General features: G+C 38.8%; 1 protein-coding gene across 4 annotated transcripts in view; it reads left to right on the forward strand.

The window, feature by feature from the left end:
• DGKI (diacylglycerol kinase iota) overlaps positions 1–15,881 on the forward strand; it is a 445,642-nt gene that overhangs the window by 243,040 nt on the left and 186,721 nt on the right. For all 4 annotated transcript variants that reach the window (XM_064373122.1, XM_021674149.2, XM_064373130.1 and 1 more), the window contains exons 11-14: positions 261–343; positions 2,111–2,171; positions 12,657–12,770; positions 14,201–14,338. In XM_064373122.1, coding sequence (XP_064229192.1) covers positions 261–343; positions 2,111–2,171; positions 12,657–12,770; positions 14,201–14,338 — 396 coding nt within the window. The remainder of the gene's footprint in view (positions 1–260; positions 344–2,110; positions 2,172–12,656; positions 12,771–14,200; positions 14,339–15,881) is intronic.

The following is a 15,881-nucleotide window of genomic DNA, read 5'->3' on the forward strand; positions in this document are numbered from 1 at the left end:
AAAGGCATGCACCACCACACTTGGCTAATTTTTGCAATTTTCATAGACATGAGATTTTGTCATGTTGCCCAGGCTGTTCTCAAACTCCTGGGCTCAAGTGATCCACCCGCCTCGGCCTTGCAAAGTACTAGGATTATAGGCATGAGCCACTGTGCTCTGCGTATTATTTTAAATAAAAAAATTATTTTTTAAATGAGCAGTTATTATTGGGAAATTTCTTTCTATTATTGCCTTTTTATGTATTTCTTTACTTTTTACAGGGAACCAAAGTCCTGCAGATGTTCATGTGGTACCTGAATCCACGGCAAGTCTTTGATCTCTCTCAGGAAGGGCCAAAAGATGCGTAAGTTTTGAAATATTCTCCACGGTCCGTATGTGTTTTAGGCAAGTGAGAACTTCCTGCTTCAGTATCTGATTACCTTGTGAGGTATTTCCTGACACGTCATCTACCTTCTCACCTGTACTCTCCTTCCTTTAAAACTTCATCTAACGTTCTCTCCTACTCTTTAATGGGTTAGTTCCCTTCAAAACGCATCTTCTAGGCTGTTAACTCACAGAGTACCTCTAGTGTGTTTGTTATTTCTGTATGTATAACTGTAGATTGTTCTCAGCAAATCTGTGAATTGAGAAGGGACTCATTGTTTTTCTGTCTCTTCATGTACAACTTTTGAGATGCACATTAATGGGAATATAAGTCTGTGGAGGGTGGAGCCATGTTTGTCAATAAACGTTTGAACTGGAGGAAGAGTGTGTGTGTGTGTGTGTGTGTGTGTGTGTGTGAGAGTGTGTGAGTGAATCAGTTGATTATACCTGAGGTCTCTGCACAAGTGTGGGGAAGATGGATTAATCCCTGTTCAATCCCTTTTCTGAGCTTCTCAGAAATCTCATTCTCTGCTTTTGTTAGAAGTATGTAAAATAAACTCTAGGTTGTAGGTGACCCATATCCTTTTCTCCCCTTTGGTGGAGAGGCACACAGTGGAAAAGACCAAGGACACTTCTGCTATTCTCTGGTTTCCTGGTACCCTGTTTGAAATTCATCTACTAGGTTAGTTCAGATATTATCTGATAAACATTACAACATAAGGATACCAGCTATTTTTAAATAAGTAACAATATCAGAGGAGAAGATTATTTCTAGAGAAATAGTACTCTTATATAAAATAGATAAATTACATATTTTAAGCATGCAGGAGATTAGGAAATATGAAAATTAGTTTGTTATTTTCTTAATATATAAATTTCTTTGCCAGTTGAGTTTGCTGTAAGATTCTCTCTGTCTCTCCATGTGTATATGTATATAATGTACATATATATTTTAACTTTTTTTCTGTACTTTATTGTGCTAAGGCAAATCTGCTATCCTGGGATGTGCCATTTTAGGAAGCTATTTTTCTTAAGATGTTATCACTTTAGTTAGTCCCCAGAGAGATACATCACAGGTTACCATAAAGAACATGGTAGGACAGGAAATACTTAAAAAAAAAAAACACATATTTTGTGATCTCAACAGGTGATGTTTTCTAGATTACAGCCGCTAGCAGCTTCACCTAAGCAAAAGATTGAGTAGGGGCAGTGTCCCTGCATTTTCCTGAGAGCCAACAGGAAAGACAAAAGATCTTATTTCAAGCAGGCAAGTTTGAAATGAAAATCAGTCCATCTTCCCACTTTGGGTTGGAGGTATAAGTGGTGTGTAAGTGACTGAGCTGAGAGAGAGACTGGACAGAGTTGTAGACGTGGTAAAAATGATAGTGGGGAAGCCTCCCATCTTACTGAAAAAAATTTCTTACATAAGAGAAAGAGAAGGAAGTCAAAACGAATGAGGAAAATAATGTTGACATGTAATAGAAATTATGGGAAATAAAACACTAGGACATCCTAAAATCCCTTAAATTCTAATGTTGGCCATTCAGAAATGTCTGCTGCCTACATCTATTCCACTGTGGGAGTCATTCATCCTGTGGTTACTTGGGACCTATGATAGCATTGTCATCCCCGTGATTATACATTTTCTCCAGTGGACGCCACCCTCACCCATGTTGTCCACTGTTTTCTCTCTGCTGTAGCCAGTGAAATGTTCTTTTGCTTACTTTTTCTTCTGTTTCCTCTACAGGCTTGAATTGTATAGGAAAGTACCAAATCTGCGAATTCTGGCCTGTGGTGGCGATGGAACGGTAGGTCCCTGAAAAAGAACCCAGTTCTCTGCCAATTCTGTCTTTCTTATTGTTTTCTTGTGGCAGTTCTTTTTATTCATTCCCAGTCTTTCCAATCCCCTAACACACATACATCTCTCAGGTGAATCGTAGCTCCTAAGAGTAACAGGGGACTTTGTTATTGTCCTCATGAATACATGCTTGGTCCTGCTAATGTGTGCTTCACTCCCTCAACTATGCTGTATTGTTTCCTGTTCCATGAGGTAGGGATGTGGTCACATCATTAAAATGAAGATTATAGATAGTTAAATTCATTTTAAAATATAAGCTGACCTGTTTCCATTGATTTTTATTTATTTATTTATTTTGGTATGGAGTCTCACTCTGTTGCCCAGGCTGGAGTGCAGTGGTGCCATCTTGGCTCACTGCAACCTCCACCTCCCGGGTTCCATCAATTCTCCTGCCTCAGCCTCCCAAGTAGCTGAAATTATAGGCGCCGACCACCACACCCGGCTAATTTTTGTATTTTTAGTAGAAATAGGGTTTACCATGTTGGCCAGGCTGGTCTTGAATTCCTGACCTCAAGTGATCTGCTCACCTCAGCATCCCAAAGTGCTGGGATTACAGGTGTGAGTTACCATGTCCAGCCCTTTCCATTTATTCTTAATAATTTGGTCACAGTAAGGAGAAATGCATGGACACAATTGAATTATTGCATTTTTTTTTTACTAGTGGAAATACAACTCAGAATGTTTACTATTGTTTTGCCTTAAAGATTATTCATTGGTCCAATTTTTATTCTTTTTTTGTTGGTATATTTTACATATATATGGGGTATGTGTGATATTTTGTTATATGCATGAATGTATAATGAGCAAGTCAAAGTTTGGAGGTATTCATTACTTAGAGTATCATTTCTATGAACTGGGAATATTTCAAGTTTTCTAGCTACTTTGAAATATATAATACATTGTTGCTAACTATACTCACCCTACTCTGCCATTGAACATTAGAACCTCTTCCTTCTATCTGTCTGTATGTTTGTACTCATTTATAAAGAAAAGGTGGAGTTGGGCTGAAGGTTAATATCATGGATATATTTTCTCCTGTTTATTATACCTCATCTATTTTCTCCATTTGGCCTCTACTTACGGTGATATGTTTAGCAAAGTAAAGAATTGAGAATTGTGACATTTAGACTGTGTTTTCTGGTTCTTTTTCTTCTGGATTTGGAGTCTGATCTCCTAGGATCTATGACTGTATTATGAACTCTCTTTAGCTTCTCTCTAATTTCCGTAATTAGAATGTTTTATCCTCAAAGGTAACAGTAAGATATTCTCTCTTTTAGCACATACGCACTTAATATAGGATTGGATACACATTATATACCAACAAATGCAATGAAATAGAACCATGATTTTTATTGGTCCCTCAGATGCTCTGTGGAGAGTGAAAATAATGTTCAGTTGGGAAAATAGTCTTTATCTTTCTTCAGAATTCATATTACATATTTTTAGCTTATAAAATTCATTGTCATGTCTTACAGCAAAGAAGCCAAACCTATTTAACGTTTTTAAACCCAGTGTTTTTCAAAATTATTTGGCCATGGATTTTTTTTTCTCACACAATACCAATTTCAATTGATTTTAGTGTTCTAGGGAGATATATTTAGGGATATGCTAGGGGAAAATTTCCCAACTTTCCTTAGTAAGAATTTCATCCAAATGGACCCTCTGAGGATGGATATATACTGTGTTCTTCCTAACTCAAGCATCCTCAGCTTAGTTATCTTTAATGAAAGGATAAACTCATTGTGACTCTTTACCATACCCGTAGTTATATTGCTTATTTTAGCATCCACTTGCCTTCTCATATGACTTCAGCATCGCACTCACATCTTTTCTCCTTTTCTAAACCTCAGTGACAAAAACAGGTAAGTTGAGGATGTCATCCTTCCTCTATCTTAAATACACATAAGCTATGCATAACATCTCCAAATCTTGGATCCCCAAATCTTAGAGCACTGGGTGCTCCACCTCCCAGGCCTTCCCTTCTCCACGGAACCTCCCATTCCACCTCTCCCTGCCTCATTCTCTCTCCTTTCTTCTTCCTTTTCTTTAGTCAGCAGCTAGGTGGAGAAAGCATGTGCTAGGTCATGTAGTATTGAAATATTCTCTGCAGTTAGATGAATATTTGAAAGCATGGGATTCCAATGAATAAAGGATAAAGGGGGAAGACAGACAAGTCCACACACTGTGAAGCATATAATTATGGGGTCTCAGCCAAAGTCCAAAAGGAAAACAAATGAAAAAATAGAAGAATAGGACAACCACCAGTCTGTTCTGTCAAGTAAACAAACCAAAAATGGAGTTTCAAGAAAGTGGCAGTGGTAACATTTTTTTAAGGAGAGATTGAAAAGTTACCATTGAATATGGAGTTTCAAGAAAGTAGTTTCAATAGAGTATTTGAGACAAAACCCAAATGATGAGTAAGTGAAAGTTGGTACAATCTTAATAAATTCCTTATGGCTAGATCCAATTACAGTTTTGAATGCCTGTGATCTCTCTGCTGCCACTGTCAGCCTCCTGACACGTAGACTACCTACTTCCCCTACTTTTCATATCCAGTCTTTTCAAGTATTTCTTCATTAAGGATACCATAATTTATAAGTATTCCACAAGGCTATTTTTTTTTTTAATGTGGTAGGTACTTTTTCCTCTTAGGGACATTATGTTTTAACTTCAGTTTTTACCTCCTTTGATGTAACTCACAAATGTACTAGTCATTTACACTTGGGTATCCCATGACCACTTGCATTCAGCATGCCTAAAATGATGGTAGTACACTTACCCTAGAGTTGGTGTATACTCTTAAACTAATCATTTTTGTCAATGGTAACATCTGTAGTTAAAATACTCAGAATCAAAACTTTGCTTATCTTGTACCTTATGTAAACCCAAGTTTTATTTAATTTACCTTGTTAACGTAAGATGTTTTATGAAGAACGTGAGGTTTATAAAATGTTTATCATGGTGTGTGATTGATTTTTTTTGTCTTTTTAGTTTAGAAAATGAAACTTTTAATTGTAGGTAGAGGCAGAGTTTGTATAGAGGAAACAACCTGATGAATTCATGAAGAAAACTGCTGGCTTTAGGCAAGTGGAGTATAATTCTGAATTCAGGTATATATTTGACGTAAAGTATCCAGCTTTTAGTTAGTGAGCGTATCTATCACTGTAGAAGCTATCAGAATGCGCCAGTAAAGTGACAAAGCTCAGGGAGAAATCAGAAATGGAATATTTTTGATTGACTAGGATGAGCCTACATTACCCCTAACCATATTAGATTAAGTGTACAAGGTATTATTTAAGGTATAGAAAGTTTGCACTACTTTGGAAAAAAGTTCTTAGGCTTCAATATTAGCTACTTTAATTGTATGTTATTTAAAAAATACAAGGAAAGGCCTGTGGTGGCTCTTCCCTGTAATCCCAGCTCTTTGGGAGGCTGAGGTGGGCGGATCACAAGGTCAAGAGATCAAGACCATCCTGGCCAACATGGTGAAACCTCATCTTTACTAAAAATAAAAAAATTAGCTGGGTGTGGTGGTAAGCACCTGTAGTCCCAACTACTCAGGAGGCTGAGGCAGGAGAATCACTTGAACCTCGGAGGAGGAGTTTGCAGTGAGCTGAGATCATGCCACTGCACTCCAGCCCAGGGACAGAGTGAGACTCTGTCTCAAAAAAAAAAAAAAAAAAAAAAAAGCAAGGAAAGGCCAGGTATGGTGGCTCATGCCCATAATCTCAGCACTTTGGGAGGCTGAGGTGAGCACATCACTTGAGGTCAGGACTTTGAGACCAGCTTGGCCAATCTGGTGAAACCTCATCTCTATTAAAAATGCAAAAATTAGCCAGGCACATGGTACACGCTGGTAATCCCAGCTACCTGGGAGGTTGAGACAGGAGAATTGCTTGAACCCTGGAGCTGGAGGTTGCAATGAGCCAAGATCATGCCACCGCACTCCAGCCTGGGTGACACAGTGAGACTCTGTCTTAAAAATACAAGGAGGCAGAGGGATACATTCCTCATTAATGCACTTGGAAGTGGGAGGTGAGAGAGGTGGTTCCACCCCTATTTTTGTGACTTTTGTAGGTTCCTTAGCCTCTTTTTAGACTTTCTAAATCTATGAAGAAATGCATTCAGATCTCTAAGGTTCTAACAGCTGTAGAATTATAATAATATAGACTATTATTCAAGAGAACTTTAATGCAAGCCATATCTGTACAATTTTGAATTTTCTAGAAGGTACTTTAAACAAAAAGCGGGTGAAATTAATTTTATAAATTTTATTTATCTAAGGTAGTATCATTTCAATGTGTTAATTTATAAACATTGTTATTTTATGTTCTATTTGTACAGTCTTCAAAATCCAGCATATATTTTATGCTTAGAGCACATCTAATTTTGATTATTTATGTTTAAGTGCTGGATCACCACATGTGGCCAGTGGCTGCAGGTGTAGTCTCTTTGTTACTGGCTTACACAATTCAGAGGCTGTCACATAGTTGCAGCTGTCAGGTGGTCTGATCCCATTTTTTGATCTCTTGGCTGCAATAAAATTCAGCTAACTCAAGAATGATCTCAAACCTTCATGTTTATAAATGAGAAACAGCCTGTCTTTGGTCATGTAGTAAATTTGTATTTTCTCACTTCCTTGGCCACGTTGACACCTATCCAACTCCCAATGGCTGTCACCCTGCCGAAATATTGAAGAGCACATGAACTAATCCCCTGAGGCTCACATACCCTCATTATGGTTCCTTAAGGTGTAACCTGTGATCCCTACCTATCTGGCTCCTGACTGATGAACTGGGCTCGATTTGCAAGCCTGCCTTTATTTTAATTCTTTCCAAAGGCCTGAAATTAAATTGACTTCAGCCACCCACTTCATGCTTATTTCTTGTTCTAATGGCTTCCCTAGATGAAGACATCCCAAATGGTAGGCACCCCCATGCCCTGACTCACCACAGCCAATACAAAGAAGAAAGTATTAATTTTCCTTTAATCAGTATGGACAATCACGTCATCCTAAGCCCCTTTCCCCATTCAGCCTCAGCCTAATTATAGTTCATCCTCTCTCATGAGTAAGCACACAGTGTACCCTTGCTGTGGATTCTACATTCCAAGAAAAGGTCATACTTTGACTTTTATCTTGATTTCTTTAATTTTAAACCCATTTCTTTTAACACATGTTGGCTTTATTAAGTACAAACATACATTAAAAAAAACAAAAGGAAGAATCATCGTGCACATATTCAAAAGGGTCCACCAGTCATCCAATACTGTGTGGTCATTTTCTTTCAGAGTTCAGCAACACTACTCTCGTTTTCCTTTGATTTCCAAATGTGAGTGTCCTTCGCTTTTTGGCCTGCATATACGACAAGGCAGTGCAATGTGCATCTGCTTTGTTGGAAGAAAGTATCAATTTGCTGTCATCTCCTCCCCCCAGCCACCTCTCATGTTAGGATACTGCAGAATGAAAATATTGCTCAAGATGTGCTTGGTAAACATTCAGTGACAACGAATGCTGAAAACGGACAGATGGTGGCAGCATTGGCCAGCTGCTGCTGTGCCTGACTGCTCAGGGACAAAGCGGAGGACCTGGTGTTCTCAAGCTGTCAGCCCTGCTTTTCCTAGGAAGGAAGGGAAGAACTCTGCAAACTGGAAAATGATTAGGCCCAATCAGGATAACTTTCTTCAGTGCCGGCGGAAAACATACCAAATGCGATATGTTACAATTAAGTAAATAATTTAAATGAAAGGGTGTAAGGTGAGCTGGTGGAGATGATTTGGGAAAATGCTAAAGCCCTGGCAGAGTTCCTGCCTGTAGAACCTTTCAATGTGCAGTCTGGGCTTCAGGCAGAAACAGGTTCTGGATTGCTGTAAAGACAGAGCTTCCAGAAATAGCTTTAAGATATTTTGTTAAGTTTTTCTCTAAGGACAAAGACAGAGTATTTCCCAAGACTTTTTTATGTCTCCTGCTGTTGTAAGTGTGTATTTGTTTCCATTTTGTATTTTATAGACCATTTTTACTGCAGGGCAGCTTGGCTTTTACTGTTTGTTCTTTAGAGTCTGCAAAAGAAAGGCTTCCTGATTTGATGGCCAAAGGTGGGACTGATTTGCAAACTCATGGCTCAACTTTAAGTGGAGAAATGGGAAGAGGACATTTCGCTTTTAGGAAACTGGGACTTTATGGATGAAGTGAGAAAAGAGGAAGAAAAATCTAGCTGAGTCATAGTAGCTAATGTTAGTTTAGCATTTGCTGTTTGTCAGGCACTAGCTAAGCAATGTCTACATGTTAGTTGATGAAACAACTCTGAAAGAGAGGCATTATTATTACTTTTGCTTTACAGATGTGAGGGGAGCTTAGAGAGATGAGTGACTTGCCTAAACTCAACCAGCCAGTGTGTGGTGGAGCTGAGCTCCCTGCCGCTCGGTTGGTGCCACACACTTCTGCACTGTGCTGTCTTCCGGGGACACTGGCTGTTGGGGAGTGCTGATAGAGCTGCTGGCTGAGAAAAAGTATTCAGGAGCTATGGAGGAGCGATACAGACCCACCTCCGTCAGAGAACTATTAGCCTGATGTTGGTTGTCTGTGGGAGAATTTCAAGACAAAACAAAATCTGTTCTGTGAAAGGCAGGAGGCCTTTGATGACTCCAAAAGTGGTGGAATGATGAAATGCAAGATTTTTCTGCTTGTCTTCAGGAGACAATGACATATTTGATCATTTGGCTACAGAAGAAAGGAGACAATCTATTTATCCAGTTCATAAAGCAAATTGGTTGATGAGAGGGGAAGCACCTTTACATTCACACCCTCTGTACTTGTCCTGTTCTGCAGAGACCAAGGGTAAAAGGAGAAGAGATGGTGAGGAATCTAAGGGCCCTGTGGGCTCTGCCTCTGTGAGGAATCATAGCTCAGTATCACGAAAACTCCTGACAATCTTCTCTGAGAAAACAAATAGGAACGTAGCCTAGAAGTTCTGAATGAGGGCTGTTAGAAGTCACAGCATCGGCTGGGCATGGTGGATCATGCCTGTAATCCCAGCACTTTGGCGGGCGGATCACTTTGAGCTCAGAAGATTGAGACCAGACTGGGCAACACGGCAAAACCCCCTGTCTCTACAAAAAATTCTCCAGGTGTGGTGACTTGCACCTGTAGTCTCAGCTGCTTGCAGGGGCTGAGGCTGGAGAATCACTTGAGCCCAGGAGGCAGAGACTGCAGTGAGCTGAGATTGTGCCACTCCAGACTGGGCAACAGAGTGAGACTCTGTCTCAAAACAAAACCAAAAAACAAAACAAAAAACAGAAAAGCTCCCAAGAAACCACAGCATCGATTCATAGAAGTTGTGGGGCATGTCAAATTCATTTGGAAATAGTTTGTGTTCCATGGGCAGTGAATTAATCATCCATTTTGGTATTAGCATTCCTCTTGCGATGTGGAATTGTTTCTTTGCTAGTTCATCTTCACAGAAAGTTGTTTTATTTGATTTTTACTTTTCTCTGTATCACTTCGGTTTCTAGTAATATTGAATGTTTGCAGGACTTTCAGACGAGAGCTGGGTTTTTCCATAGATTCCTATGGCTCCATCCTGGGGAGATGACAGGGGTGTGTCAGTGGGCTTGTAGGAAGTCAGGTCAAGCACTTATCAGAGTGAGGCTTTCTGGGCTGCTTTTAGCCCTAGCAGGTCTCACCTTTCTGTGGGTCATAACCTCAGACTGGTTTTCACATTCTGCCTTCCTCTCTTTCTCCCTGCTAAGAGGCAGCCTCACTCCAAGACAGCTTCCGGTCGGTAGGGGATGCACTTTCATTTCCCCATTATCAGGCAAAAGCCAAAATCCCAGCTTCCTCTGCTATTTGCAAGACCAGGAGCCAAGCTGATGCAAGCCTTTACCCCAGCTCTGCCACTTTGTAATTATTTCTGGCCCATGAAGCTATGTCTTTCTTTTTTTTTTTTTTTCCTTTTCTCTCATTGCTGTGTCTGAGTGAAATAGGATATTGAAAGTGTAAAATCATAGCATTTTCTTTACCCAGAGAAGAAAGACCTATTTCAAGCAAGCATAAGAAAAATGTCTAATTTAAATTTACGTGAAAGAAAATGGGCTGTCTTGTGAGTACAAATCATAAAGGAGAGGTTGAATGATCATCTCTTAGAGGAGTTTTAAAGAGAATGCCTTCTTCTTTCTTTGGATGGGGTGGTGAGTTGGATTTCTGCTATGTTCTTTTGTGGGTCTGTGAGTCTGGCTCTATTCAGGGCTGTTGTGTCTGTAGTTGGTGATCCCAGATGGTTGGGCTTTTTTTCTGAGTGTTTATGTCCTTTTTATGGCCTTTTAGACCCCTTCTTGCAGTTTATTAGAACAATCTACTTTTACTGTGTTTAATTTGTGCTTTTAGCAGCACAGAAGCAATGTCAAACACAAACATCAGAACTAATTTAGCATCAGGCATTTTTGTTTTGACTTCAGTAGCAAGCTTTGTGGGAATTGCACATAAAAGAAGAGACTAAAGAAGCTCTGGGTCAGAATCTAGGGCTCTGTCTAGGAGTAAGTTCCCCAGGTTAGGGAAATGGACAGACTTTTTGACATTTATAAGTCTGGCTTTTTAGTTACCACGTTGAGTGAACCATGTGATGTGCCTTTTTAGAAGGTAAACACAATGTTAGACATAATTGGTAGACAAGTTTTACATCCTGGAAAGTCATCTTTGTGGAGGAGAAAGAATTTTAGATGGAAGTCAGAAGAACCAACATTACCTTGACTCTGACATGTCCAATCATTTAGTCTTGAGAAAATTACATGATTTTTTTGCACCTCAGTTTATCAATTTGCAAGCTCACTGAGTTCGATTAAGCAGTGTTTAAGGTTTCTTCATCTCCACAGATTCCAAAAATCACATGCCACTGCTTCCAGGAGGGTCTGGCCATAACCAGAAGGGGGTTGAGTTCTTTATGTAAATGCTCCCTACACCTTAGCAGTTAAGGGTTGGCCACTGGTGTTAGGTGCTCCTATTTTTGGAATGCCATCTCTACTGTATCAGCCATGTGATACTAATGAGGTCACTTACCCTTCCAATTCTGTTTCCTTAGCTATAAGATGGAAATGAAAATTACATTAATATCTATCTTACAGATAATGTTTTAAAGTTTAATAATTCATTAAACTTCAAAGGACTTTCCTCAGGCATGGCACATAGCAAGGCATCAGTATGTCCGTCTCTGTGTTACTGTGACCTCTTTGAGAGCAACCTTTCTGCCTTATCTGTCATAGCCTAGCTCATTTATCTCTTTATTTCAATGGCTTAGTTCTGGGTTTTATATGAAGTAGTGTTCAATGAACGAATGCTCTAGTGTTTTCAAGAAGCATGACACATACAAATATAGAATGAATACATGTCAAGAAGATTGCTTAGCTCTTTAATGAGCTGCAAGATAGTAAAGCTGATTTATCAGAACTAGAGGAAAAGATTATGTACTTCATGTCAAAATAATTTTTCTAAATTTGAGACAAAAGTGATAATGTCCTATGAGAGAATAAAAACTATAACCTTTAAAGCAACAATTTCTTCTTGTCATTAGTCTTTCTACGGGACAGAAATCTATGTTAACCTACAATTATAAAATTCTTAGGCCTGTGAAACACTATTTTAGTATGACATTATAAGGACATTCAGATTTCTTTTTGCCATTTCCAAGTTTTGGTCAATTTTTCTAATTAGCCATAAGACTAAACCCAAAGTATTATTTATCTTAGAAAAAGATTAAACAGGAATATGATTCTAGTATGTAAGTATCAATTTCCTGCCTAAACTTATCATAGGTACTGAGTCTGTCCATAATTATGTTTTCTTAATGTTTCATTAAGGAAAATAGAGGGATATTTAGGAAAGCACTATGAATTTCCAAGATGATACTATAGAGAGCAACCATTTAATAAGTACTTACATGGGCCATGTACCATGTTAAGTGCTTTATGTACATTTTAGTTTAATTAGTAAACAATCGTGAGGTACATATTATTATCCCCCCTTTAAGAAATCAAGTAAATTAGTCTCAGTGAGGTCAAATAATTTAATCAAGGTTAGGCAGTCAGAACTGAAATTCAGTCTGATTCTGAGTCTTATATTCCCTCCTGTGTCCTGTTATACTACCAAAGTCTTAAACGCTGAGAAACTTCCAAGTGTGTTTCTAGTTAAACACACAGATGAATGGGTTTTGTTTTACTTGTATGATAGAGCACATGCAAAATGGTTCTTTTTCCTTTAACTATTTTGAAACTACCTTTGATAAGTGGCCTTTCTGTTCCCTCCTCACTGAATTAAAACATCTATTTGTTTTTTGAATAAAAACAAAACCATTCTGTTTAGCTCTTGAAAGCCTCTGTTTCTCCAATTGTTTTCTTTGTAACTTATTTATCTTTCTTATATCTCTTCTGGCCCCCGATACGCCTGTAGGTGGGCTGGATCCTTTCTATCCTGGATGAACTGCAGCTGAGCCCTCAGCCTCCTGTGGGGGTCCTTCCTCTGGGAACTGGGAATGACCTGGCTCGAACTCTCAACTGGGGAGGGGTAAGAACTGTTCTCAGGGGCTGCCCATTATCATCCAACAACAAACCGAATTTCATATCCACTGATGTTCTAATGGAAAAGGGTGTACTGCTGCTGCTGTCCAAGGATAAGTTAGAGCTGAGAATTAAAGTGTCCTTGAACCCTTATTTGATCTGGTAGCTTCTTTAGTTTGAACTTATAATCAGCTAGAATGGAAAGGAAAGCTTAGTATGAGAGAAATAGAGTGGTTAATACACAGGCTTGAAGCTTTTTGAGGTATCCACCAAAAGACAGTGGGTGAGTTTGGCCTCAAGTCTGCACGTAAAAGGATCATACAGACTTCAGTTAATCCAGACTCTCAGCCCCAGCTAGGATAGCAAATCTGGTTCAACTTTACACGCCTCATTTGGGACAGTTATAACTTTTTTTTGAGCATCTTTTTTTTTTTAATTAGTATCAGCAGAACTTTGGCTGTATACATACTTATCTGTCCTTTCCACAATGAAGACAACTTCAGGCAAGCTTGGGAGAAATCGTTCTGTTGTCACTAACCAGCCATTTATTTACTTATGTATTTTATAGTACTAAGATAGTAAGGAGGCACAATATGTATAGATGCATTGTGTAATATACATACACATATACAGCTCCACCAACTTTTTATCTGCTCATATGAGAGCATTACCTGGGCTTGACTCTGGGAAAATTATATTCAGATGTTTAGCAGCTATTAGTTGACCCTTGGACAAATTAACCTTCCACACGTGTTTTTTTTTTTTTTTAAGTAGGCAGTGTAGAAATAAAATATATATTTACATGGGGCAACTAAGGTTATTATCAGCGTTAACTTCTACCATCCAAATCAGTGCCTTGAATATCCTATTGAGGACAGTGTATCCTGCTGTCAGTTACGGATCCTCAAGGATTAAGTAGCGCCCTAACAAGGCCATTCCTCAGCGAGTCTTGCCTTAGGTCACGGGAAGAATGGAGTCCTCTATCGAGGTCAGGGAGAGGTGATTGAGAGGGAATGTTACTAGAACAGCATTGTCAATCCCATCCCTCCTTGATTCTTTCCTGCCTCTTCAAACACATTTGTTCTGTGTTTCCTCCAGGCTCCTCTAGTGAGAGTAGTGGGGAGTCCTGTTTTTCACTCTGATAAAAGCAGCCATCCAGCCTCCCGTATGGCCCTTAATGCGTACCCGTGACTATTGGTTCTCACTGCTGACAAAAAATATTCCTCAGCTCAAACCAGCCAGAGCTAGTGTTTCTATGTATCTTACTCACAGTATTGTCTCAAATTCTAAGTACCTCAAGGTAAATAATTTGCTCTCCAAGTCTTGCTAATTACAAATTAAAAGAATATAGCAGCAGGGCTCTTCCTTGCATAAAATAGCATTGGCTTTACTGTCCTCCTCTTCAGACAGCAATGAGTATGTTCTCTGGTTCCTCAGGGCTACACTGATGAACCTGTTTCCAAGATCCTATGCCAAGTGGAAGATGGGACAATTGTACAGCTAGATCGCTGGAACCTCCATGTGGAAAGAAATCCTGACTTGCCTCCAGAAGAACTTGAAGATGGCGTATGTAAGGTTAGAGAGTTTTTTGTTCTGCAGGAAGGAACCCTGGAGCATCTGCCTGAGCATAGGAAATAAATTCCTGGCTGGAGAGTCATGTGCTGATGAATTCCTGTGAGATAATGTGATAGTGTTTGAGCTGATGGCTACTAGTGCCATCAACCATTAGGTAGTAATAATACCACCTAACGATTCTGCCCATAGACCTCTAAAGATCTAGATTTCATACCTGCTTCCAGAGCTCAGGGAGGTCTTCTCTGTCTTCAACTTCTACGCTAGAAAGGCATGTATTCAGTTTTAAATATTTGGGAGCATTGGGCACTTGTTCTTTCAGTAGAAATACAATGTCCTGAGATTTCTAGCTGTATATAAAATATATCTTATGTTTAGGAGGTATTAACTATGCCAATTTTATCACTTGGGTGGGACTTGAAGATACGTAAATGCATGTGTTTGACTTCAAGTTATTTAAAAAATAATTCTCACTTTTATTTTAGATTGAAGCTGCACATGTGCAAGTTTGTTTCATGGGTATATTACATGATTCTGAGGTTTGGGATATGACCGATCCCATCAGCCAGATAGTGAGCATAGTAACCAAAGGTTTTCAATCCTTGCCCCTCTCCTTCCCTCCCTACTCTAGTGGTCCTCAGTGTTTATTGTTGCCATCTTAATGTCCAGACTTCGTGTTTTCTTTTAGTGATTGAGCTTTTATTTCAACTGAAGAGCAAACCACTATATATTAATAGTTGTAATTAGTACTGTGAATCTTCAGTTGATCCTTTGGTTCTAAGTTATGGCCTCAATTTCAGATAAATTTGGTAGGCTGCTGAGTAGTCATTTCCCTCATATTACTTTCCACCTTCCTTCTGTGATTGAATTATCAAACTCTGTATGTGTAAGAATCTCCAGGTGTGTTTGTTGAAGTGCAGATTACAAGGCCCAGTCCTCAGAGATTCTGATTAAATAAATGCAAGTTAAGGCTCAGGCATCTGTGCTTTAAACAGTATCCCTATGATAGTGAACCATGCCATTTATTGAAGCTAAGATTTCATGGATATTTCAAGCATATAATAGATTAAACCCCATATCATTTTAGATTTAGATCAAACCAATACCCATTTATTTATCAGCATCGTGATCCTGAGCAATTTAATTACATATATTATAATTTAATAGATGTTCAAGTTTCTCACTTGGCTAAATCAGATTAAAACATGTTTTACTCCATCTTTATCATTTCTTCACCTAAACTGTGATCCTGAAATTAATAAGATTTACAGTAGGTATTATGATTGTTCAGCTGAATTCAAGTTAAATGTCACAATGTTGTTTAAACAACAAGTATCATCTTGAGATGTGATGCTTTTTTATAATGGATTTGACTTATAGAAATTGGATAGAAAACAGCTAAAGTACAAAGAAGAGTACCATATGGATATTTTAAATTCCTTTTCCTACTAAACATGGAATGGTTAGATGTGCAGTAGAAATCCATATTTAATTCTCTTCCCAACAGCTTAAGAAATGGAAAGACTTCTCGGTGTAGCCAGGGAAC

Source organism: Aotus nancymaae, unplaced genomic scaffold, assembly GCF_030222135.1.
Source record: "Aotus nancymaae isolate 86718 unplaced genomic scaffold, 86718_ANA_hifiasm-v0.15.2.pri h1tg000002l, whole genome shotgun sequence".
Classification (NCBI taxonomy): Eukaryota; Metazoa; Chordata; class Mammalia; order Primates; family Aotidae; genus Aotus; species Aotus nancymaae.